The sequence below is a fragment of the Bos indicus genome, chromosome 11 (assembly GCF_029378745.1).
Source record: "Bos indicus isolate NIAB-ARS_2022 breed Sahiwal x Tharparkar chromosome 11, NIAB-ARS_B.indTharparkar_mat_pri_1.0, whole genome shotgun sequence".
Taxonomy (NCBI): domain Eukaryota; kingdom Metazoa; phylum Chordata; class Mammalia; order Artiodactyla; family Bovidae; genus Bos; species Bos indicus.
The window spans coordinates 28,677,507-28,703,246 of record NC_091770.1 but is presented as its reverse complement, the minus strand read 5'-3'; the positions used below and the strand labels follow the sequence as shown (position 1 = coordinate 28,703,246).

General features: G+C 44.8%; 1 protein-coding gene across 5 annotated transcripts; it reads left to right on the top strand.

Moving 5' to 3' along the window:
- Positions 1-117: 117 nt before the first annotated feature.
- On the top strand, positions 118-25,247 carry ATP6V1E2 (ATPase H+ transporting V1 subunit E2). Of its 5 annotated transcripts, XM_019970096.2 has the most exons (3): positions 119-258; positions 1,257-1,443; positions 24,282-25,247. In XM_019970096.2, the coding sequence occupies exon 3, from the start codon at positions 24,384-24,386 to the stop codon at positions 25,062-25,064; it is 681 nt and encodes a 226-aa protein (XP_019825655.1). In that variant the 5' UTR covers positions 119-258; positions 1,257-1,443; positions 24,282-24,383; the 3' UTR covers positions 25,065-25,247. The 5 variants fall into 5 exon arrangements, with proteins under 5 accessions (XP_070654699.1, XP_019825655.1, XP_070654703.1 ...); XM_070798598.1 differs by having other exon boundaries at positions 118-1,443; XM_070798602.1 differs by lacking the exon at positions 1,257-1,443.
- Positions 25,248-25,740: the final 493 nt, after the last annotated feature.

The window sequence follows — 25,740 nt, the reverse complement described above, 5'->3', positions numbered from 1 at the left end:
GCGGCTCACCCCGCCCCGCGCCGGGCAGGGGCCCCCTCCCCGCTGGGCCCCAGAGGAGGGCGGGCCCAGGCGCCTCCCCCGATTGCGGGCAGCCAGCCTCGCGCCCCCGCCCGCCCGCCCGCCTGCCGGCTCCAGAGCCCCGCGCCCCGCCCGCAGCCGCCGCTCTGCCCTGCCGGCTCACCCTAGCTTGGCTCCGCGCGGGGGCTGCGGGGAGGGGGCGTGGAGGAGGAGCCGAAGAGCAGCGTAGCGGGGAGGAAGGTGAGACTGGGGGAGGGGGGCCGAGAAACCCGCGCTCGGGCGGAGCCGAGGGCTCCTCGCGAAAGTGCCCGCAGCGCCCAGAAGCGTCCCAAGGCCCCGAAGCTGGGAGAAGACGTGGAGCCCTCTTGGGGGACCACGACGACTTTTATGATGACGCAATAGTCGTGCAAAATTATTCGTATATATTTAAACTCCACCCGGAAGGCAGGATCCATTCTATTAGCCTCTAAATGCACAATAGAACTAGAAATCGGGAAGGAAGAAAGGCCGAGAGTTTGAAAAAAAAAATTTTTTTTTTTTCGGGCGCACGGGAGTGACAGGGGAGGGGTGGCGGTAGTCCCTGAGCTGGAAAGTAGGAACTCCTGAATTGAGGCTTGGTTTCCCTTCCTTCCCCTCCACCAACCCAACCCATGCTGTCCACATCATTTGCTATGAAACTGGTGACTAAGGGAGTTACAGCATCTTGAACCACTGACGCACTCTCCACCCCCCGCCCTCCTTGCCAGAAAAGGTAGATTGGGCGACTCTGGATGCTGCGGGTGTACCTGTGCTCCCCCTAGAGGCGACATTCTCTGAGGCCCCTTTACAGTCCCAGTATCCCTCGAAGGTGTTAGGTTGGGATCCCTGAGGAGTGTTACACCCCAGAGCTCAAAGACATGGCCAGTGAGCCAGGCGACAACTCCTGCCCTCCCGCCTGGACGAAGCCTGGAAACACCCATCTGTTCACTGGCCAAAAGTGCTGCTTCTAAGTTTAGGCCTTGGAGGACAGGGGAGGCGGGGATGATACACTCCACGTTGACACCACACCCTCCCTCCCCTTGCTGACGCCAGATAAATCGCTTCCTGTCATCAGTTCACAGGATCAGAAAACGCTGTGTTGAGAGGCACCGCAGAGGTCAACCATACGGTCTCCCTGAGATCTCTCTCAGATTATAGGTAAACAAATTGAGACGCAGACAGGTGAAGTGGTTATCCCAAAGGTCTCCACCTCTTTTCAGCATTCAGGTTCTGGGAACACACCGTGGGAAATGCTCAGTTGGTTATGTACTCATGCCATGCTTCCGAGGCCTCAACCCTCAAATCCCAAATCTGATTTCCATTGTCCTGAAAGACATCCTGGCTTGTCAGAAGTTCCTTGTGGAGTCCCACTGGATGTCTCACCAGACCCCTCCATCGTGTTTGAGTGTGAGTATTTACACTGTCAGCTGCTTTAGATTATGCAGTCAATCTGAAAGACACTTTATATGTACTGAATGCCCGGTTAAGGAAGGCAGTTCAGTGTCTTGAAGTCAGATCTCAGTTCAAGGCCAATCTCTGCCACTTCCTTCTAGAGGGGAAGAAAGGAGGACTTAACTCCTTTGCCTGCAGGACCACTTCTTCAGGCAGCATTTGCTGGGACTAGAATTCTGAAAGGAGTCTATTGAGACAGGTTAAGGAGCTACTGCATACTCTCAGCCGAGAGAAGACATTTGGTTTCAACTTTGACAGTAGTCAATCCTAAAGGAAATCAATTCTGAATATTCATTGGAATGACTGATGCTGAAGCTGAAACGCTAATACTTTGGCCACCTGATGTGAAGAACTGACTCACTGGAAAAGACCTTGATGCTGGGCAAGATTGAAGGCAGGAGGAGAAGGGGACAGCAGAGGATGAGAGGATTGGACTCAATGGATATGAGTTTGAGTAAGCTTCCAGGAGTCGGTGATGAACAGGGAAGCCTGGCATGCTGCAGTCCATGGGGTTGCAATGAGTCAGACATGACTGAGCAACTGAACTGACTGACCATAGTTAGCAGTGTGACCTTGACCATGCCACTCCTCAGGGCCTCAGGTTTCTCATCTATAAATGTGAGCTTGTCCATAGGGTGTGATCAAGGCTCACCTTTGACAACTCTAGAGCTCTTCACAATGTACTCTGAAAGATCCTGGTAAAGGCTTTGGGCCAGTTGCTAGAGACATGGGGGAGGCTTTTATGAGGGATAATGAGGTCTGTTCCAGGACTGGGAGGATGAAGGCTTCCTCCATTCAAGACTCCAGCCTCTCAGTTCTTTTACTGCTTTTCAGAAAGGCAGATATTTACTGGGGATCCAGAGAGCTGGATGATTAGCTCCAAAACCTTGACAGATGGAAGGGTCTCTAGGTTCTGGATCCTTTGGGAGAAGTTCTGGGAATATCAGGACATTCCAAATGGGGAACTGATGTCAGATGAATCATGCAATGGTGACTTCATTGATGATGGTGACCTCATCCCTTTGGCCCGTAGAAAAGCCAAAACAGACTGCCAGGAGTACTTCGAGCTCTGGGTTGATTCCACCAGTTGTATATGGAGGCAGAGGGGAGTATTATCCCAGATGCCCAGGTCAGCCCGCTGATAGGTTAGCTAGAAGGACGAAACAGATCTCAACAGATAAGTACTATATAATGTGTTCAGTGCTGTAGTAGGGGATGAAGAACAGTCTTTGGGAAGTGCAGGAAGGCTGTTTGTACCTAGCTCTGGGTGTGCAGAAGGGTGTCATTGGCCTGGGGTTTAATAGGAGTTAGATAAGAATGCCTGGGAAAGACAGAAAGAAGGAACAGCACGCAACTTCTTGGGAATGCTGAGCCATGTAGGGTGGACAGAATGCAGGATTAGTGGTGTGAAAGAACTGATTTGTGTTTAATTGAGAACTGTGTGGTGCTACCAGGCCATGGGCCTCTGGATGCCACGTTAAGGGCATGCGGGGCCAACCTGGGCTGGGCAGTCTGTGCACTGCACAAAGGCAAAGGGAGAAATAGGATACCCAGAAAGGCCCACGTGATACCTGCAAAGCCATGACCCTAGCCTAAGGCTGTGTACACGGGAAGAAGGGGCACTTTTTTATCACAGAGGCCACTTTTGCTTATCAGACCTGTGCCTGTGGGGTGGCATCCACCCACAGAGGGACATCTTTTTAATTTGTTATTGTAAGTTTATTCACTAAGTCACTAAGACCCTGTGGACTGCAGCACGCCAGGCTTCCCTGTCCTTCACTGTCTCCCAGAGTTTGCCTAAACTCATGTCCATTGAGTTAGTGATGCCATCCAACCATCTCATCCTCTGTCATCCCCTTCTCCTCCTGCCTTCAGTGAGTCAGCTCAGGGTCTTTATCCAATGAGTTCTTTCTTTGCATCAGGTGGCCAAAGTATTAGAGCTTCAGCTTCAGCATCAGTCCTTCCAATGAATATTCAGGGTTGATTTCCTTTAGGATCGACTGGTTTGATCTCCTTGCTATCCAGACAAAGGCAGTAGCTAGGTAAACAGTGGCTCTGGCAGTAAGGATGTGATGAAGGGAGGAAAGGAGGATTTGCTGTGTGCTGTCACTGTGTACTGTGCCCAGGCACTGTCCTGGGTATTTGCTGCTCATTTCATAGGTCATCCTATTACACCCCCAAAATAACCACGCAAGATAAAATTCATAGAGAATACCTACTGGCTTCTCTATCCAAAACAACACCCTTTGCTTGTGTTACATGTTCTTTCTGTGATAGTGTGGTTTATTTTCTTTTTCTTTTTAAAAACATTTACCTGTTGATTTATTTGGCTGCTCCAGGTCTTAGTTGCAGCATACAGGATCTTTTAGTTGTGGCATGCAATCAAACCCAGGCTCCCTGCATTGGGAACATGGAGCCTTAACCCCTGGACCACCAGGGAGGTTCTGATCATATGGTTAAATGGTAGATGCCCTCTTCATACACATCCTGTCCTTGACCTCCATTGATTAGCCCTGGGCACCTGACACCAGATGGGATGACCAGAATCCTTCTTGAGAAGTTTGAATTTGGGATTCAAAACTGGTACTAACTAACTGGAAGATAAGAGCCTAAAGGCAGTGAGTCATTCCTGCTTCATGTTTCAGACATTTACAAAATAGTCAACTCAAGGAAATGAAGCAACAATGCACAGAGAAACAAAAATGGAGAGAGGTGCTCTCCACCCATCCCCCTTAAAAGTGGCAGGGATGACACAGGATATTTATGAGTTCCTGATTCTGGGTATCCCTGAAACTCTGTTGTATACTAGTGGGCTTCAGTTGGTCACTTAATAAGTCCTCCCTTCCTTTTTGCCTAGATGGTGTAGATTGGTTTTCTGTCACTGGTAAAGGAATCTTGTCTATGATAGTATTATCACTGCAGTCAAGATAGATGATGTGCAGAGAAATTAAGACATTTACTCAAAGTCATGTAGCTGCTAAGTGGCAGAGCTAGTTTTCAAAATAATTGGTCTGAGCTCATACTATTTCCCATGTTCCACAGGAAGGAGGCATTAAAAGTGTTCAGTTGGAAATGACAAGTTTAGAGCTATCTTTTGAGATGACCACTCTGGGAGTGGTGTAGAACATGGATTTAGAAGGGACCAGAGTGAAGGCAGAGAAAGTGAGGAGGAGAGAGGTCAAGAAGGTCTGGATCAGGCATGGCTGTGAAAGTGAAGAAGAAGCAGGAAGTTTAGATGACCAAGTTCACAGGGCTTGGTAACACAGAGAAGGGCTGGGGTACTCTGAGGTGTCTATGTTATGATTCCATTGACATATCCCTTCTCTCCCTTTTAAATCTTCTCTGTTTTATCCTCTTTACTTCTTTAGGTTTCTTCCTAACTTTTCGAAATTTACCAATCTCCTCTTGGTGATTAAACATGTGACCAACTGCCTAAATCAAGCTGAGAGTAGAACTCCAGAAGGTCACTAAGTTTCTAAAATGTATTCGCTTTCTGTCATTTTGTTTGTGTCCCCTCACATTTACTCCAGAAATGAACAACTGGATTCCAGTAGATCATTTGGTGTCATGATGCTTTGGGTTCCAAGGAATAGGAAAGTCAGCCCAAATGGTTTCAACAGCAAAGGGAATGTATGGACTTCTTTGATTGAAACAACCAGAAGTAGCTCAGGCTTCAAGTATGGCTTGATCAAAACCCTGAATCAATTTTATTTCCTGCACGTCTTTCAGTTTTTCTCTTCTCTCTGGGTCAGCGTCCTACTTAGGTTGCTTTCTCTCTTGAAAACAAAATGGTTACACCGGGTCCAGGCCTTACCACCCGTATACCACACTGCCCAGCAGGAGAGAGAGCTTCTCTTGATTCGCTTAATACACAAAGTTCTTGGACTTCCTCTCTTCAGATTAGCTGAGTTCATCACGGTGGCCAGCAGAATGTCAGATGCTCATTGCCTTAGGCCTGGGCTACTGGCTGTCCCGGAAACCATTGCTGGGACAGGGGCTTGGAACTATCCTTATTAGGCCGGTCAGGGCCCACCCCAAGGCCAGAGTTTTATTCCCCCTCAAACTCTATGTTTCCTGCGCAGTGGACAGTAGGCATGGGGGGTAATATATGCTGGGGAGGCAACCAACAATACCTATTACTCCTGGATTGTTGCCAACAGTCAAAGATTCAAGGTCTCCCCAAGCTATACTAGAAATAAAGAAAAAGCAAATTTCAAGGGAAGAGGGAGGTGAGAAGGATCCAAGTCAAATCTGTGATTTGTTTTAAATTTCAGTCAGTTGATTTGTCACTACATGAATCCAAGCTTGGTGTGAGTCCCTGATTCTTGGCTGATAGTAGTTACTCCTTTTCCCCTTCCAACTTCCTTCTTAGAGTTATTGGCAAGGAGGTAAAATGGTAATCATTCTTCTACCTGGTCCCTGCTGCTCTTTTATTTATTTGGCTGCACTTGGTCTTAGTTGCCACACACTGGATCTTTGATCTTTGTTGCAGCCCTCAGGATCTTTAGTTGGTAGTATGTGGGATCTAGTTCCCTGACCAGGGATTGAACCTGGGCCCCCTGCGTTGGAGGCCCAGAGTCTTAGCCACTGGACCACCAAGAAAGGCCCTCCTCTGCTCTTCAATTATGCTTCTTTCCTCCATACTTGCCCAGTGTCTTCAGACTGCAGCCTCTTCACTCCCCAGGGCTCTCCTGCTTCCCAGACTCCACCTGGCCCACCTTTGTAGCATCACACTGTGTGCCATACCTATTCCTCTTTTTCTTCCTACCACTAAAACCTCCCATCTGCATCCTTTTCTCTTAGGGGTCAGATGTAATGTATTACACTATTTTTTAGCTGAGATGTTAATGGCTTAAACACTGCAGCAATTTCTTAAAGGTCAGTGGTTTCTGATGATCAGGATGATTTAAAAAATCCAATACATCGGGCTCACTTGATTTCATTTCTACTTATGTTTCTAGAACACATCTAGATCTCCTTTTTTCTAGCTTGTTACATACTAGAAACTCAGAAGTAAATCCCAGCCTCTGAGAATTTTAGCTCAAGCACCCTTAATAATGTTTTCCCATTCTTCATTTCTAACCATCTTTTGCTGCATCCTAGGTCAGGAGACCAGTCATTATAACAGATGGCATTGCCACTATTGCTGAATCATAGAAAAGGACACTTCTTAGAGGCTGCTGGTACAGAATACTTCTATGATCTGGGAGTGGCCACCTCCTGTAAGGTTCAAAGGAGGCCAGATCATAGATCCATCTTCCAGAAATGAAATTAATGATTTTATTCCAGGCTTCAGTTCTAACAGTGCCAGAAAACCATCCAAGATTTGTTGATGATTATTTTTCCATAGTGGATCCTGTGGTCACTGAATGTTATATGCGCATTTTGAATTTGGGGAATCTTCCACTTTGTAAGTCTTGGTGGGAAGAAAAAGATCACTCTTGTGGAAGCTGTTACAGACTCTTGCTTTCCTTGTCGGACTCAAGAGCTGGAGTGACTACAGTTAAATACAGAGCGCACTCTTGCAGCTTTGGTGCTTGGCCCACAACTCAGTGCTGAATACAGGAAGTGGCATATAGGGTGGGTGGTGGTGCTGGTTGTGGTGTAATTGAGTTCCTGGTGCAGAACTGACCACTGTATACACTGACTGTCTAGAATTTGTTGGCAGCAACAATACCAGAAGTGGTTTTCTCATCAGAGCAGGTCCTGAGGCATATGTTGGGCGTGGTTCCTGTAAAGACAGTCCTGAGCAGCTTCTCTAGCCTGCCACTATCCTGTGAGCCACGCATAATCCTTAGAATTTCCTTTTCTGTTCTGTTAACCACTTCCAGCTTCTGTTCCTCACAACTCCAGCCTCCTGAGACGACTTTGGAGGACTGGATCGCTGTATTCAATGTGCCTCATGCAGTGCGAGCAGAGATTCCAACTTCTACCATACCTAAATCCCTGTTTTCAGATATTGAATGTAGTTCAGGACTGTGATTTCTGAAAGACAGGAACAAACGAGGCAAACTCTATTACCCTTTCTGCTGGAAGTACTTTCTGAATCGCAGTGCACAAATGAACCAAAGGTGACCTTAGTGGTCTTGCTGAGTTGAGGAGACTTTTCAAGACTGAGTACCAGAGAGGAGGGAGTATTCTCTTGAGTCCGTTGCTTATGCTAAGTTGCTCATCGTTCAGTTGTTAAGTGGTGTCCGACTCTGCAAACACATGAACTGCAGCATGCCAGGCTTCCCTGTCCTTCACTGTCTCCCAGAGTGTGCCCAAACTCTTGTCCGTTGAGTCGGTGATACCATCCTACGATTTCGTCCTCTGTTGCTCCCTTCTCCTCCTGTCCTCAGTCTTTCCCAGCATCAGGGTCTTTTTCCAACAAGTCAGCTCTTTGCGTCAGATGGCCAAAGTATTGGAGCTTCAGCTTCAGCATCAGTCCTTCCAATGAATATTCAGGGTTGGTTTCCTTTAGGATTGACTGGTTTGATCTCCTTGTTGTCCAGAGGACTCTCAAGAGTCTTCTCCAGCACCACAGTTTGAAACTGTCAATTCTTCGGCAATCAGCCTTCTTTATGGTCTAACTCTCACATGACTACTGGAAATAGTATAGCTTTGACTATATGGGCCTTTGTCAGCCGAGTGATATCTCTGCTTTTTAGTACACTATCTAGGTTTGTCATCACTTTCCTTCCAAGGAGCAAGCGTCTTTTAATTTCATGGCTGCAGTCATGTGTCTGCAGTGAGTTTGGAGCCCAGGAAAATAAAATCTGTCACTGTTTCCACTCATGTGCAGGCACAGAGTGAAACGCCACAGGGAGTTAAATTCTTATTGAGCTCTATGTTCCAAGTTTGTGGGTGGAACAGGAGGAGGTGTCTCCCTGGGGCAACCACTGCAGCACCTCTTCACATTCCTCTCTCCTCCATCTGAAAAAGAGTTGCAGATCCCTAGGATTGTGACAGTCTATACAGAAGACTCTTTCCTCACTATCCATCCGTTTATCTATGAGTCCAACAGATAATGCTTAAATGCTATGTACTGGACTCTGTTGTTGTTCAGTTACTAAGTTGTGTCTGATACTTTGCAACCACATGGACTGCAGCACACCAGGCTTTCCTGTCCTTCACTATCTCCTAGAGTTTGGTTAAATTCATGTTCATTGAGTCACTGATGCCATCCAACCGTCTCATCCTCTGTTGCCTCCTTCTCCTCCTGCCCTCAATCTTTCCTAGCATTAGGCTCTTTTCCAGTGAGTCAGCTCTTTGCATCAGCTGGCTTGGAGCTTCAGCTTCAGCATCAGCATCAGTCCTTCCAGTGAATATTCAGGATTGATTCCCTGTAGGATTGACTGGTTTGATCTCTGGGCAAAGTGTTAAGATGAGCACAGAGGGGGTCAGAAAGAGCTTTTCCCAACTATGTCATATGGAAGCCCCTGTGCACCGTGAGGGACACAGTTGAGTGGATACACTCTCTTCCTTGCAAGCCAGTAGCTTCCCTGCTTCTGGGCTTGAGCTATGTCTCTTAGCAGAGGTGAAGCCAGTCAGGACCTATAGCAGCGAACATTAAGTCAATACTAGAGGAGCATTTGGAGAAGGCAATGGCAACCCACTCCAGTACTTTTGCCTGGAAAATCCCATGGACGGAGGAGCCTGGTGGGCTGCAGTCCATGAGGTCGCTAGAGTTGGACACGACTGAGCGACTTCACTTTCACTTTTCACTTTCATGAATTGGAGAAGGAAATGGCAACCCACTCCAGTGTTCTTGCCTGGAGAATCCCAGGGACGGGGAGCCTGGTGGGCTGCCGTCTATGGGGTCGCACGGAGTCGGACACGACTGAAGCAACTTAGCAGCAGCAGCAGCAGAGAATCATTTGGCATCTGAATGCATCCCCTGAACTGGGAACAGGTAGCAAACATTGAACAAGCAGAGCATCTGCTCTTTCTAGGCTATCCCTGACCGTGGCCCACCAGCTGGAGACTTGGGCAGCCAGCTCCCTTAGAAAAGCTTGTGTCCTGGGGCTCCTGGATGACCTCAAGCCCACCCTCCACTTGCCTGGGGGCTTTCGAGGGGTATGACTACTGGCCTGCTCCTACCTCAAGGCAGCTTGAGGTTCTGGGAAGGGCAGGATGATTGGGGTGGTGTTTTGTGAATGAGGACACCTGTGGTTCACCTAGCATTTAACACAGCATTTGGCTTTCACAGAATTCCTCAGTAACACCCTCTCTGTAAACAGATGAGGCTTTGTGTCTTTATCCAGAGGGAGTTCGAACAGATTGTGAGCCCTTATCCAGATCACCCAGCCTGTGAGTGACATCAGGATTGAACCCTTTACCTCTGATGCTCCATCCATTGCACTTCTCATGACACCAGTTATGGCCCATGGGGGCATCCAGGGCAGAGAGAGGCCTCTTACTTCAGGGGCAGCCTGATTCCTACCCTCAGCTACCATCCCATGATGTCCTGTGACCGCCCAGCCCCTGGGGGCATGCTCAGTAGATATTAGCCATGTAAGTTGCTCATGCTTCCCAGGTGGCTCATAAAGATAAAGACTCTGCCTGCCAATGCAGGAAGACACAGGAGACGCAGGTTCAACCCCTGAGTCAGAAAGATTCCCTGGAGGAAGAAATGGCAACCCACTCCAGCATTCTTGCCTGAAAAATTCAATGGACAGAGGAGCCTGGCAGGCTACAGTACATGGGCTCACAAAAATTTGGATATGCCTGAGTGACCATGCTCCTCATATGTCATGTAGCCAGAATCTCAGACCACTTCCACCCACCCCCATCCCCACCTAGAAGAGATGTGTTTGGGGATGAATACTTCCATAGATCGATTGAGGGAGAATTTCCAGGGTCTGCTTGAGTAACACTGGTTGCCTTCTAAGGAGGTTGGATTCAATTAACTTGAGGTCAGAGTTTTTCGTTGTCACTTTGTTTTTAGAAGTACTATTTACTGGGCTGCACTGGGGCTTAGTTGCAGTATGTGGGATCTAGTTCCCTGACCAGGAATCAAACCCAAGTCCCCTGCATTGGGAGCACAGAGTTTTAACCACTAGACCATCAGGAAAGTCTGGAGGTCACTGTTGTTCAAATGTTTTGTATATTCAGTTCAGTCGCTCAGTCATGTCCGACTCTTTGCAACCCCATGAATTGCGGCATGCCAGGCCTCCCTGTCCATCACCAACTCCTGGAGTTCACCCAAATTCATGTGGATCTAGTTGGTGATGCCATCCAGCCATCTCATCCTCTGTTGTCCCCTTTTCCTCCTGCCCCCAATCCCTCCGAGCATCAGGGTCTTTTCCAATGAGTCAACTCTTCTCATGAGGTGGCCAAAGTATTGGAGTTTCAGCCTCAGCATCAGTCCTTCCAATGAACACCCAGGACTGGTCTCTTTTGGGATGGACTGGTTGGATCTCCTTGCAGTCCAAGGGACTCTCAAGAGTCTTCTCCAGCACCACAGTTCAAAAGTATCAATTCTTCTGTTTTGTATGTTAAATCACAGTTAACAAATACATTTTCATTGTGCACCAGAATACGTATGTATGTATGCATCATATATATGACAAAAATTTGACAAACAGCACTTAAGCTCACTACATGTAATGAATTTTGGATTTTCTATTCCTTTTGGTTTTACAGCCCACACTTTGAAAAACCCTATCTGGGAGCTTTGTTTGCTGGCTGGCTGGCTACCTGGCTGGCAGCTGGAGTGCTCAGGACCACAAAGTGATGAGAACTACAACTAAATGACAAAAGCAACCTGGTTTTTAAAATGGGCCTGAATAAACATTTCTCCAAAGAAAATACACAAATGCCCAATAAGCACATGAAAAGATGTTCAACATCACTAATCATTAGGAAAATGCAAATCAAAACCAAAATGAGTACCACCTCACACCCATTAGGAAGGCTTTTATCAAAAACACAGAAAATCACAAATATTGGTGAAGACATGGGGAAATTGAAACCCTTGTTGCATTGCTGGTGGGAATATAAAATGGTGGAGCCACTGTGGAAAATGGCACAGTTTCCTCAAAAAAGTAGAGCATTGCCATGTGATCTAGCAATTCCCTTTCTAGGTAAATACCTATAATAATTGAAGGCAACGACTGGAACAGATATTTGTACACCCACACTCAGAGGAATGTTATTCATAATAGCAAAAAGGTAGAAGCAACCCAAATGCCACTGACGACTGAGCAAAATGTGATAGGTACATACAATGGAATGTTATTCAGCCTTATAAAGGAAGGAAATTCTGACAAGTGCTACAACATGGATAAACCTTGAGTACATTTTGCTACGTGAAATAAGTCAGTCACAAAGGACAAATGATTCCACTCCCAAGAGGTTTCAAGAGTGGTCAGCTCTAGAAAAATGAGCATCAGAGAACTGATGCTTTTGAACTGTGATGTTGGAGAAGACTCTTGAGAGTCCCTTGGACTGCAAGGAGATCAAACCAGTCATTCTTAAAGGAAATCAGTCCTGAATATTCATTGGAACGACTGATGCTGAAGCTGAAACTCCAATACTTTGGCCATCTGATGTGAAGAACTGACTCCTTGGAAAAGATCCTGATGCTGGGAAATATTGAAGGCAGGAGGAGAAGGGGATGACAGAGGATGAGATGGCTGGATGGCATCACCGACTCGATGGATGTGAGTTTGAGCATGCTCCAGGAGTTGGTGATGGACTGGGAAGCCTGGCGTGCTGCAGTCCACGGGGTTGCTAAGAGTCAGACATCCCTAAGCGACTGAACTGAGGATGGTCAAATGCATAGAAACCGAAAGCAGTGCGGTGGTTGCCAGGAAATGCGGGAAGACCGAATGAGGAGTTAGTGTTTGATGGGTACAGCATTCTGGAGATGATTGGTGATGTCTGTCACACGACAATGTGAATGTATTTAATGCCACTGAACATTACTTCGGAGAAGGCAATGGCACCCCACTCCAGTACTCTTGCCTGGAAAATCCCATGGATGGAGGAGCCTGGTAGGCTGCAGTCCATGGGGTCGCTAAGAGTCGGACACGACTGAGCAACTTCACTTTCACTTTTCACTTTCCTGCATTGGAGAAGGAAATGGCAACCCACTCTAGTGTTCTTGCCTGGAGAATCCCAGGGACGGGGAAGCCTGGTGGGCTGCCGTCTATGGGGTTGCACAGAGTCGGACACGACTGAAGTGACTTAGCAGCAGCAGCAGAACATTACTTAGTGGTTAAAATGACAAAAATTTGTTATGTGTATTTTACCACAATAAGACAAAGAAAAAAAAAGGATTTTACTTTTCAAATGGGATTTCCAGCTTCCCTAAAATATGAGAACTTGTGCCCCCAAGTCCCCATTTCCAGGAGACTCAGAAGGCTGAGCCCTTTAGGCAGCAAAGAAAGGAAGGGGTTTTGTTCTGGAGGTGGGGGAGCCACCACTGCAAACCTTTAGCCATGCAACTTTGTAGCATATTGCTCTCTGGGAGAACTGGACTCCTTCCAAGTAGCCTTCCTGCAGATGTGTGAAAAGGAGAAACTAAGTTGTAAATTCTTAATGTACATTATTTGGGGAAGAAATGTCTCTGACCCTACCTGATTCTCTACTTTATATTACCTGCCTGCCTCTTGTGGGCATTAGCTTTCTCCAGTCCCAATCACAGCCTGCTTTGCCACTGGGATGGATTTCTTAGATTAAAACTGTATGTGTCCTCTTAGTTATCAGCAACTGAAGCAGAGATAAAGCTTTGTGGACACTTCTGATTTCCTCTCTGGGGGGACGGGTCTTTTAATTCCTCACCAAATGAACTCTCTGGCTGTTGCTTTCTCTATCCCCAGCTGGCTCTGAAAGGAGCAGTGTGCCTCACACCTGCTTTCCTGTATCTTCACACTGAGCTGAGCAGCTCAACTCTGTGGGTGGAGCTTCGGCAGGTGCTGCCAGGGCCAGACCCTGAGTCTTCAAACCTGCCAGCTCTGGTACCACATCTCCTTCCACCTCTGTTCTCATGTTCTTGTCCAAGCATCCATGCAGTCTTGACCTGGCATTTACTTCAAGCCAGACTCTCCAGCTTTCACCACCACCAGGCTAATCTTTCTAAACCCGGGTTTGGCCAAGTTACATCCCTACTCAAAACCTTTAATGGGTCTCCTTAGCCTCATGTCCCAGCCCTCAGTCTGACATTTCAAATCTTCCCCAACTGAGCTCCGACTTTCTAGACATCGCTCACTCCCACTGCCACTGGAGGCCTGTCTGCTGCTGCTGATCCAATCTGTTCTCTGCGCTCAGACCTCCTACACATTCCCAGCACAGTGCCTCTGCCCACAGCGTTCTCCCTGTCAAAAGACTCTCACTTTCTCTTCCTGCTTCTCAAGTGTCTGTCCTTCAATCCCCATCCGTGCCTCTCCCTCCGAGGTTGACCCTTTGCCCAGAGGACCACTCCTTCTACTGCAGTCTGCAGTCACAGTCATACAGCCTGTGTCCTCTGCTTGCTCTTATTCCTTCCTATGTTGGGTCCAGGTACCCTTCCACGTTTCTGAGCCAGAGTCCTTCTGGAAACCCCAAGGCATTGCTTCGAGTCAGGTATCCCTAACAACTTGATTGATTCTTATCTATTTGGAAAACCCTCCTTCATGAATATACCAACTTGCTACCTTTTCCAAGTGGTGGTGATGGTTTAGTCACTAAGTCGTGTCTGACTCTTGAGACCCTGTGGACTGTAGCCCACCAGGCTCCTCTGTCCATGAAGTTCTCCAGGCAAGAATACTGGAATGGGTTGCCATTTCCTTCTCCAGGGGATCTTCCCGACCCAGGGATAGAACCTGGGTCTCTTACGTGGCAAGTGGATTCTTTATCAGTTGAGCTACCAGGGAAGTGACCTGCATCGAAAGCATTTGTTGTCACTAATGGTGTGTTTCAAACCACCCGCTACATAGCTTAATGGTTGCAGAGCAATTTATTATAAAAGAGCCCATGGTGAACTTGGGAGGGAGGGATTTAGGCATTGGATCCCTTCATTTGCTTAGCCTTTTTCTTTTTTTTAACTATATATTTATTTGGCCATGTCAGGTCTTAGTTGTGGCATGTGGGATCTTTAACTGCAGTGTATGGGACCTAGTTCCCTGATCTGGGATCAAACCCTGGCCCCCTGCACTGGGAGCTTGGCGTCTTAGGCGGTGGACCACCAGCGAAGTCCTCACCTAGCTGTCTTGGAGCTGCTGATTGCTAACAGGCCACCCTGTAGTGTGACTTCCTGTTGACCTGTTGGTCCCTCCTATGACATCGTGGGCTTGGGAGGCAGGGCTGGTGTTTGCTTGTTCTCTATCTCTAGTGCCTACATGGTGCCTGGCATGTAGTAGATGTTCAGCAAATATTTGTCCAAAGACAGAAAAGGGGACCCCCCCTTTCCACATATTAAGTATTTTAAACCCCCCAGAGGAGTCCTTATTTTTCTGAATTTCCTCACCCACTTCCTGGGCCCTGCAAGTTGCCCCGGGCACCCTTCCCTTGCTCACTCTGTCATCTCTAAGTGGCTGGAGGCCCCGGTTTGGTGCTGTTTGTCCTTAAACCAGGGAGCCCAGACCTGGACACGTGACCTCTCAGACTTACAAATCCCAGCTGGAATGAGGAACAGTAGCATCAGGGTCTGGACAGGGTTCCAGGCTGACAGACACATTTGGCCCCCCAAGCATGCCTGCTTCCCCTCCTCCCTCTCGTGGTGACGAGGATTCTCCAAGGTGCACACAGGCTCCTGTAGGTGAGGACTGGCAAAGAGAGATTTCCAAGCCCACACTTCCTCTAAGAACACCTCTTATGCCTATGAATATAAATCATCAGCTTTGAAATGTCTTCTTCCCCAAGGTCATAAGGAGGGGTTTCTGGGGGTGCTGGTAATGTCCTTGTGCTTGACCTGGGTGCTGGTTACTGCATGTTTGCCTCATAATAATTCATTAAGCTGTATACTTTTCTGAATGTGTGTTATAATTCACGATAAAAAAAAAAGTACTCCCCCCACCCCAGCCTCAAGCCTTTAATCCAATCAATTCATGTTTAACGAGTCTGCATCCAACCCCTGCTAGAGAAGGAGATTTTTGTCCTCAAGGAATTTCCTGGAGGAAGCAAGGTAACTGGAGCATCAAAAGACTGTGAATTATATCTGGAAAATAGGCCATGCTGTCATTTTGAGGAGGAGTCCAGAGGTCAAGGAGGTAGTGGGACTCACATTGGGCCGAAGATGTAGATGTGATTTAGTTAAGTGGAGAGAAGCAGAGGAAGGCTGTTTAGCTGAGGGAACTCTGTGATCACAAGCTATGTGAGTTAGGTAGGGCTGAGCCTGCTGTGTCTGGGGGGCAGTGAAGAGACCTTGGTATTGAATAGTTGATGGGAGTAAGACCATCTTGAGAGCTTTGGGTGCTGTCCCCTACCAAGTACGGGCAGGACAGATGCCACTTACAGTGCAAGTCTGCCTTGTGGGACGGGAGAGTCCTGTGCCCTTGTGCAAGAGCAGACACGTATGTTTCATATTTCTTAGCTCCTTTTCATTGTTTTGTTTGAGCCACAGGCTCATGTGAGTTCATAATCCCCATCCCAGACAGACTGGAAGTTACATCAGCCAGATGCATTATACGGGCAGCTGCGTTCCTGCGGAGACACTTGCTCAATCCCTGACTTCTAGCCCTGCCCCACCGTGCAGCTGCTTTCAAGTCCCAGCACCAAGAGACTGATTAGAAGTGGGAGTCCCAGAGGAGGTATGAGAACTCAGGACTGCAATTTCAGGGACTGTTACAGGCTGTGAGATGACTCCACCTCACCCCCACAGCCCAAGAGCCCTGAAATTCCAGGACTTCACCTCCCATCACCAAGGATATGGCTGGCCACCTGAGATCACGGGTGAATATGCCGTGAAGCACTGGGAGGTTCTCAAGCTTCTTGCAGGGTTACTAAGTTGAATACAAGGAAGCAAGACTAGGACGTGTTTCTACTTACTTTTGAGAATGGAAATCAAAGCAGTCTCTGTACATATACAGAGGGACGATGATGAGGCTTAAAGCAGAGGAGAAGAGCTAGGTATAAAGCAGTAGCAGTCTAGTAGTGACGCTGATGATGATGGGAACTGCCAAGCATGACGATTAACTGTGTGCTTAGCATTATGTTAAACACTCACTTCTTTCATTTAAGCCTCACAATAATCCTATGATGTGCATGCTATTATTATTTCCACTGTACAGATGAGGAAACTGAGCCTTCAAGGCATGAGCTGATTCCCCAAAGTCATACAAATGTTAAGTGCTGAACTAGGATCTCAATTCCAGCAATCTTACTCCAGAAGATTACTTACACTGTGGAAGCCAGTGATGCCCCCTTTGAGCCCTGTCTGGACTTGGAGAGGATGTCCTCGCTTATGGACTAGAGCATGCCAGCACCTGTGGCCAGCGTGCCATTCTTAGAGACCATCTGGCACATTTTGTTTGCCCTGGTTTCTCACTAGACAACTTTTGCATTTGGCTTCCCATGTGACTCACATACAGAGAAAGAGGGCCATGACCTGCCAGCTTGACGGCTGTATCTTTCATTAGTAAATTAAGAAACTGGCTGCCTGGGTTCACACACGCATCTGTCTCTGATGGTTTGGTTAAGGTGGGCCCACCCCAGAGTTGAAGCCCACCGTGTGCCAACTTAATTGAGATTCTGGGTGTGCAAGCACATCCCCCAGCCCAGGCCTGTGTGCCAAGGAAATTCCTCTTGGCCTCCTTTTGGCGGGCTTGGCTCGCCTTCCCCAGTGACAGCCTGGCTCTTTCAATTCGAGCTGCCAGGTCAGACTGAGAGGGTCGTCTGCAGAAAGAAGGAAGCAACAGTGCCAGGTTCCAGTAGGTGTTCCAAGTTCCACATTCCGCCAGCAGACTCCGGCACCAGAGCAAAGGCTGGCCCTTGGCAGGGGGGCTGGTAAGGATTTGTCTGGTACATTTTTTCCTCTATACACTTAACCTGCAACTTCCTGCATCTCCCACTCTCTGTCTTTCATTTACAGTGGCTCTCAAAGCTGGTGATCAGCAGGGTTACCCAGAGAGCCTTAAAAAAAAATTTAATGGACTTGTCTTATTTAGGAACAGAGAATGTTTTGCTGTTTACTTACAAAAGCGCAGTTTAAGAAAAATTACATCCTAAAATAATGGAGAATGGATGGGCTAAATTATTTTCTTTTTAACTTCCGATGACAGTTTGCAAAGTTGAACCCAAAGTCTTGGTCTTTGTCACGAACATGGGTATGTTTTTCCGACAAGCTTTGGTGAGTGGTACATCTTTCGGGGACAGCATTTTTTTTTTTTCCAATTAAAAAAAACAGGTAACATACAGTCTACCCTCTTAACAAAAAATTTAAGTGTACAGTACTAGCTATATACGCATTGTTGTATAGCCGATTTCTAGGACTTTTTCATCTTGCATGATTGAAACTCTATACCCATTAAACAGCAACTTCCTAATTCCCCACCATTTAGCCCCTGGAAACCATCATTATACTTTCTGCTTCTATGAATTTGATTCTTAAGATGCCTCATTTAAGTGTAATCATGTAGTATTTTTCCTGTGACTGACTTGTTTCACATTGCATAATAATGTCCTCAAGGTTCATCTATGATATAGCATATGACAGAATTTCCTTGTCATATTAAGGCAAAATTATATTTCATTGAATGTATATACAACATTTCCTTTATCCATTCAATCATAAATAGACATTTAAGTTGCTTCTACCTCTTAGTTATTGTGAGTAAATCTTCAGTGAACATGAGAATGCAAATATCTCTTTTGAGATCCTGTTTTCAATTCTTTTGGGTAAATCTCCAGAGGTGAAATTGTTGGATTATATGGGATTCTTTAATCCATTTTGAGTTGATTTCTGTGTAAGATAAGGGTCCAATTTAATTCTTTTGCCTGAGGATATTTAGTTTTCCTGGTACCATTTGTTCAGAGAAGGCACTGGCGACCCACTCCAGTACTCTTGCCTGGAAACTCCCATGGACGGAGGAGCCTGGTAGGCTATAGTCCATGGGGTCGCTAAGAGTCAGACACGACTGAGCGACTTGCCTTTCACTTTCCACTTTCATGCATTGGAGAAGGAAATGGCAACCCACTCCAGTGTTCTTGCCTGGAGAATCCCAGGGACGGAGGAGCCTGGTGGGCTGCCATCTATGGGGTCCCACAGAGTCAGACACGACTGACATGACTCAGCAGCAGCAGTACCATTTGTTAAAGAGATTTTCCTTTCCCCATTGCGTATTCATGGCACCCTTGTTGAAGATCATTTTATTGTGTTTGTGTGGGTTTATTTCTAGGATCTGTATCCTGTTATATTGGTCTCTCTACCAGTACTATACTGTTTCAATTACTATAGGTTTGTAATATGTTTTGAAGTTAGGAGTGTGACGCCTCCAGCTTTGTTCTCTTTCAAGACTGTTTTTGCTATGAAGGATTCCTTGTGGTTTCTTTTTAATTTTAGGGTTGTTTTTTCTATTTCTTAAAAAAAATGCCATTGGGCATTTGATAGAGATTGTATTGAATTTGTAGATCGATTTGAGTAGTATGAACAGTATTAAGTCTTCTAATGAACATAGGTTATCTTTCCATTTATTTGTGTCATTAAATTCTTCCAACAGTAATTTGTAGTTTTTAGTGTTCAAGTATTTAGCTTCCTTGGTTAAATTTAGTCACAGTATTTTGTTCTTTTTGATGATATTATAATTGGAATTGTTTTCTTAATTTTCTTTTTAGATTATTCATTTTAATATTACAGAAACAATTGATTTTTGTATGTTGATCTTGTATGTTTCCAATTTTGATGTCTTTCTCTTGTCTAATTGCTGTGACTAGGACTCCCAATTCTATGTTGAATAAAAGTGGCAAGAGTGGGCATCCTTGCCTCATTCCTGATGTTAGAAAAATAGCTTTCATTTTTTCACTGTTGAGTATGAATGATGCTGTGTGCTAAGTTGATTCAGTCGTGTCCGACTCTTTGCGACTCCATGAACCATAGCCCTCCAGGCTTCTCTGTCCATGGGTTTCTCCAGGCAAGAATATTGGAGTGGGTTGCCATTTCCTTCTCCAGGGGATTTTCCTGAACCAGGGATTGAACTCATGTCCTTATGTCTCCTGCATTACAGGCAGGTTCTTTACCTCTAGCGCCACCTGGGAAGCCAGGTGGATGATGTTAGCTGTGCACTTTTCATATATGACCTGCATTATATTGAGGTAATTTCATTCTATTCCTACTTTGTTGGTTGTTTTTTTATCATGAAAGGGTGTCTAACTTTCTCAAATGCCTTTTCTTCATCTGAAATGATCATGTGATTTTATCTTTCATTCTATTAATGTGGTATATTGCACTGATTGATTTTTGCATGTTGAATGATCATTTGTATGATCATTGATTTTTATATGTTGAACCATCCTTGCATTCTAGGGATAAATCCCTCTTGGTCATGGTGTATAATTCTTCTAACATGCTCTTAAATTTAGTTTGCTAATATTTTGTTGAGGATTTTTACATCTGTGTTCATCAAGGATATTGGGCTGCAGTTTTCTTTAGTGTCTTTGGCTTTGTTATCAGGGTAATTATTGTCGTTCAGGTGCTCAGTCGTGTCCAACAATTTGTGACCTCATGGACCACAGCACACCAGGCTTCTCTGTCCTTCACCATCTCCCCAAGCTTGCTCAAACTCATGTTCCTTGAGTCAATGATGCCACCCAACCATCTCATCCTCTGTCATCCCCTTCTCCTCCTGCCTTCAATCTTTCCCACCTTCAGGGTATTTTTCAGTGAGTTAGTTCTTCTCATCAGGTGGCCAAAATATTGGAGCTTCAGCTTCAGTATCAGTCCTTCCAATGAATATTCATGGTTGATTTCCTTTAGGATTGACTGGTTTGATCTCTTTGCGGTCCAAGGGACTCTCAAGAGTCTTCTCCAATACCACAGTTCAAAAGCATCAATTCTTTGGTGCTCAGCTTTCTTTATGGTCCAGCTCTCACATCCATACATGACTACTGGAAAAACCATAGCTTTGACTATATGGACCTTTGTTGGCAAAGTGCTTTTTAATATACTGTCTAGGTTTGTCATAGCTTTTCTTCCAAGGAGCAAGCATCTTTAAATTTCATGGTTGCAGTCACTGTCTGCAGTGATTTTGGAGCCCAAGAAAAAATGCTGACCTCTTAAAGTGAATTTGGAGGTGCTCCCTCCTCTTCCATTTTTCGGAAGAGTTTGCAAGGAGTTGACATTGATTTTTTAATTTTTTTTTTTTTTTTTGGTAGGGTTCTCCTTTGAAGTTACCTGGTCCTGGGATTTTTTCACTGGGAGGTTTTGATTACTGATTCAATCTCCTTACTTGTTATAGCTATGTTCAGATTTTCTATTTATATTTAGTCTCGGTAGGTTGTATGTATCTTGGAATTTATCCATTTCTTTTAGGTTTTCCAATTTGTTGGCATATGGCTGTTCATAGTAATCTCTTATAATCCTTTTTATTTCTGTGGCACTGTTAGTAATGTCTCCTCTTTCATTTTTTATTTTATTTGAGTCTTCTGTTTTTTTCTTAGTCTAATTAAAGGTTGTCAGTTTTATCATTTCAAAAGCTCTTAGTTTTATTGATTCCCCCCCCCTCCATTTTTCTATTTCATTTATTTTTGCCCTAATTTTTATTATTTCCTTCTGCTAATTTTGGGCTTAGTTTTTGTTTTCCTAGTTCCTTAAAGGTATAAAATTAGGCTGCTTATTTGAAATTTTTCTTCTTTTTTTAAAAAAATATGTATTTTTGGCTGTGCTGGGTCTTTGTTGCTGTGAGCAGGCTTCCTCTGGTTGCCGTGTGCGGGCTTCTCATTGTGTTGGCTTCTCTGGTCGTGGAGCACAGGCTCTAGAGAGTGCAGACTTCAGTAGTTGTCATGCACCGGCTTAAGTCATCATGAGGCATGTGGAATCTTCCTGAACCAGAGATAAATCTGTGTCTCCTGCATTGACAGGCAGTTTCTTAATCATTGGACCACTAGGGCAGTCCTTTCTTCTTTTTACTTGTAGGCTTTTAACACTATAAACTTCTTTCTCAACACTGCTTTTGCTACATCCCAAGTTTTGGTATGTTGTATTTCATTTTTGTTTGTCTCAAGATATTTTTTAATTTCCCTTTTGATGTCTTCTTTGAGCTACTGGTTGTTCAAGAGCATTTTAATTTCCACATACTTGTGAAATTTCCATTTTTCCTTCTGCTACTGATTTCTAGTTTCATTGCATTGTGGTCAGAAAAGATGCTTGGTATGATTTTCAGTCTTTTTCAGTTTGTTAAGACTTGGTTTGTGACCTAACATGTAATCTATGCTGGAGAATGTTAAAATTGTACTTGAGAAAAATGTGTATTTTGCCGCTGTTCATGGAATATTTTGCTATGTCTGTTAGGTCTGTTTGATCTGTATCATTGTTACAGTCCTCTGTTTCCTTATTGATCTTCTCTCTGGATATTTTATTTATTATTGAAAATGGGATGTTGAACTCTTACTGTTATTGTGTTCCTGTCTATTACTCTTCAGTCCTGTCAATGTTTACTTCATAGTAGTCTGATGTTGGGTACATATCTATTTATAGTTATTATATCTTCTTGTTGAATTGACCTTTATTTTTATAAAATGTCTTTCTTTTACTCTTAGGACACTTTTTTACATGAAGTATATTTTATATAACTTAAGTACAGCCATTCCTGCTCTCTTTTGGTTACCATTTGCACAGACTGTCTTTTTCTGTCTTTTCACTTGAAAGTAAAAAGAATATGTGTTTCACGGCCTATGTGTGTTCTTAAAGTGAGTCTCTTGGAGACAGCGTAGGATTGGATCTTGTTTTGTTTTTAATTTCATTTAGCCACTCTATAGCTTTTGATTATGGAGTTTAATCCATTTACATTTTAAATAATTACTTGTAAAAGAAAGATGTGCTATTGCCGGTTTGTTCATTGTTTTCTGTCTTCCAGCATTTTTTGTCCCTCTCCTGCTGTCCCCATGTTTCACCGATTTGTTTTAGAGACATGATTTGGTTGGTTTTTCAGTTTTGCTTGTGAATCTGGATGTCCATTGCCTTCCTCAGATTTGAGGAGTTTGGAGTCATTATTTCTTCAAATAAGCTTTCTGCTCCTTTCTTTCTTTCTCCTCACCTTCTGGGACTTCCATAGTGCATATATTAATCCATTTGATGGTGTTCCATATGTCCCTAGACTTTCTGCACTTAAAAAAAATTTTGCTTCTCCAATAATGGATACTTTCAAATGGCCTATCTTTGAGTTTGCTGATTATTTCTTCTCCATAATCAAGTCTGTTGTTGAACACCTCTAGTGAATTTTTCAATTCAGCTATTATATTCTTTAGCTTCAAATTTTCTGTTAGGTTCTTTTTAATATTTTCTGCCTCTTTATTGCTAGTCTTATTTTTTCATATGTCATTTTTAAAATTTCCTATATCATTTGCCTGGGCTCATTAAGCATCCCAGAGAGTCTTTTTTTGTTTCTTTTCCATTATGGTTTATTACAGAATATTGAATATAGTTACCTATGCTATACCATAGGACCTTGCTGTTTAACCATGCTATATATAATAGTTTGCATCTGCTAGTCCCACACTCCCAGTCCAGCCCTCGCCTGCATCCCATCCACCTTAGCAGCCACAAGTCTGTTCTCTATGTCTGTGAGTTTGTTTCTTTTTTGTAGATAAGTTCGTTTGTGTCATATTTTAGATTCCACAGATAAGTTATATATATATGTCTTTCTCTTTCTGACTTACTTTGCTTAGCATGATAATCTCTAAATCTATCCATATAGCTGCAGATGGCATTATTTCATTCTTTTTTATGACTAAGATTCCATTGTATATATGTGTGTGTGAATATATATATACCACATCTTTTTTCCATGCATCTGTTCTTGGACATTTAGATTGTTTCCATGTCTTGGCTTTTGTGAATAATGCTGAAATGAACTTAGAGGTGCAGGTATCTTTTCACATTATAGTTTTGTCTGGATGTGTGCCCAGGAGTGGGATTGCTGGATCATCTGGCAACTCTAGTTTTTGGAAGAACCTTCATACTGTTCTCCATAGTGACTGCACCAATTTACAGTCCCACCAACAGTGTAGGAGGGCCCAGAGAGACTTAAAGATATGGATTCCCACGCAGACCCTACTGGCAGAGATTCTAATTCAGTATTCTGGAGTGGGGCCTGGAAAGCTGTATTCCTGAAAGGTCCACAGGTGATTTATACGTACATCTAGGTTTGGAAACCACTTCCAGTTAAAGGATTAGCGTCAACCTCTCCCACCTCCAGTTCTCTCCAGGGTGCCACTATCTGTCCATGAGTATTGTGTCTCTTCGTATCATTTGAGGCACTAAAGACCTTTCTTTTTCTAGGCAACCTTCCTGGATTGAATCCTGTTTAACCACAAGTTTCTTATGACTCCCTCAGCCCTCTCCAACCTGAAATGTGCCTACACTTTCCATTTTTGTATTAATTTGACCTTTCCATTCTCTCCACTTGTTATCTATGATTGAGCCATTGCTGGCTGGAAATCTTTTGTCTTGATTGTCTCATATTATTTGATGACAAAAAGGTGATGAGTGTAGTAAAAATGGAACTCTGGGAACCCAAGTTTGAGTCTGATTCTACTAGGGTATGACCTTGGACAAGTTGCTTTCCCTCTCTGGGCTTCAGTTTCCTCATCTGTGACATGAGTCGTGAATAAATGGTCTCTGTGATCCTTCCCTTTGGACCCTAACTCTATCCTTCCTCCCTTCATACACTCCACAGCTCAGAAAGTGGAGCTCCAGAAACACAGCTGAAATTCTGCCCTAAGTCAGAGGAACCAGAGGTCCACCAGTTCTTCCTCTACCTCCCTTTCCAGGAGCAGCCATGGCCCTGAGTGATGTCGATGTGCAAAAGCAGATTAAGCACATGATGGCTTTCATTGAGCAGGAAGCCAATGAGAAGGCAGAAGAAATAGATGCCAAGGCTGAGGAAGAGTTCAACATTGAGAAAGGACGCCTTGTGCAAACCCAGCGACTGAAGATTATGGAGTATTATGAGAAGAAAGAGAAGCAGATAGAGCAGCAGAAGAAAATCCAGATGTCTACCTTGAGGAATCAGGCAAGGTTGAAAGTCCTGAGAGCCCGAAACGACCTCATCTCAGAGTTGCTGAATGATGCAAAGCTGAGACTCAGCCGGATTGTGACAGACCCAGAATTTTACCAGGGGCTGCTGGATAAACTAGTGCTCCAGGGTCTGCTCCGACTGCTGGAGCCTGTGGTGATTGTACGCTGCAGGCCACAGGACCACTTCCTGGTGGAGGCTGCAGTGCAAAGAGCCATCCCCCAGTACACCGCAGTCTCCCACAGATGTGTGGAAGTTCAAGTTGACAAAGAGGTGCAACTGGCTACAGACACAACTGGAGGTGTGGAGGTCTACAGTAGTGATCAGAGAATAATGGTTTCTAATACTCTGGAAAGTCGCCTGGATCTCTTATCCCAGCAAAAGATGCCAGAAATACGAAAGGCCTTGTTTGGAGCCAATGCCAACAGGAAGTTTTTTGTATAAGCCTCTGGAAAGTGAAGCTCCTGTTGAACTTCTAAGCCGTAAAAGCATAACCTATTAGGGCAAAGCAAACTGGTAATATCTCCTCCTCTGTTTTGCCCTGGGATTAGTCTATCTTTATCAAATACTCTCTGACTAGCTAAAGGCATTATACTTTGGAATAAAGCCTGACTTAATGCTTATAAATCTAATTCCATTTTATCTATACATTCTAGAGCTCCTGGTCAATTCTACAGTCTGGGCTGAAAGAAATAGAGACATCTGCTCGTTAGCTCATCTTTCAGCTGAGATGTGAATGGTAATCTTGATGTATGCGTCTGAGTGTCCTAAATTTCTTTAATACGCATTTGAAGTGTGTTTTTCTTTTTTTGTTTCAGCTTCTTGTTCTTATTTTACTTAATAAGGTTTAGACCTCTTTTTCAAGGAGGGCCTGGCAACCTACTCCAATATTCCTGACTGGAGAATCCCATGGACAGAGGAGCTTTGTGGGCTATGGTCCATAAGGTCGCAGAGAGGGGGACACGACTGAAGCGACTTAGCATGCACGCCCACACAGAACTCTTTTTCTTGTGTAGAGGGTCAACTTCATGGGCGTATGATGAGTGCAGTCACACAGAGCTCCATGCTCAGAACTGCCCAGCAGTTGGGGTCTATGACAGAGGATGAGATGGTTGGATGG

Excerpts from the sequence above, each read along its gene's own strand:
- ATP6V1E2 (XM_070798598.1), top strand. The coding sequence starts at position 24,384 with ATGGCCCTGAGTGATGTCGATGTGCAAAAGCAGATTAAGCACATGATG.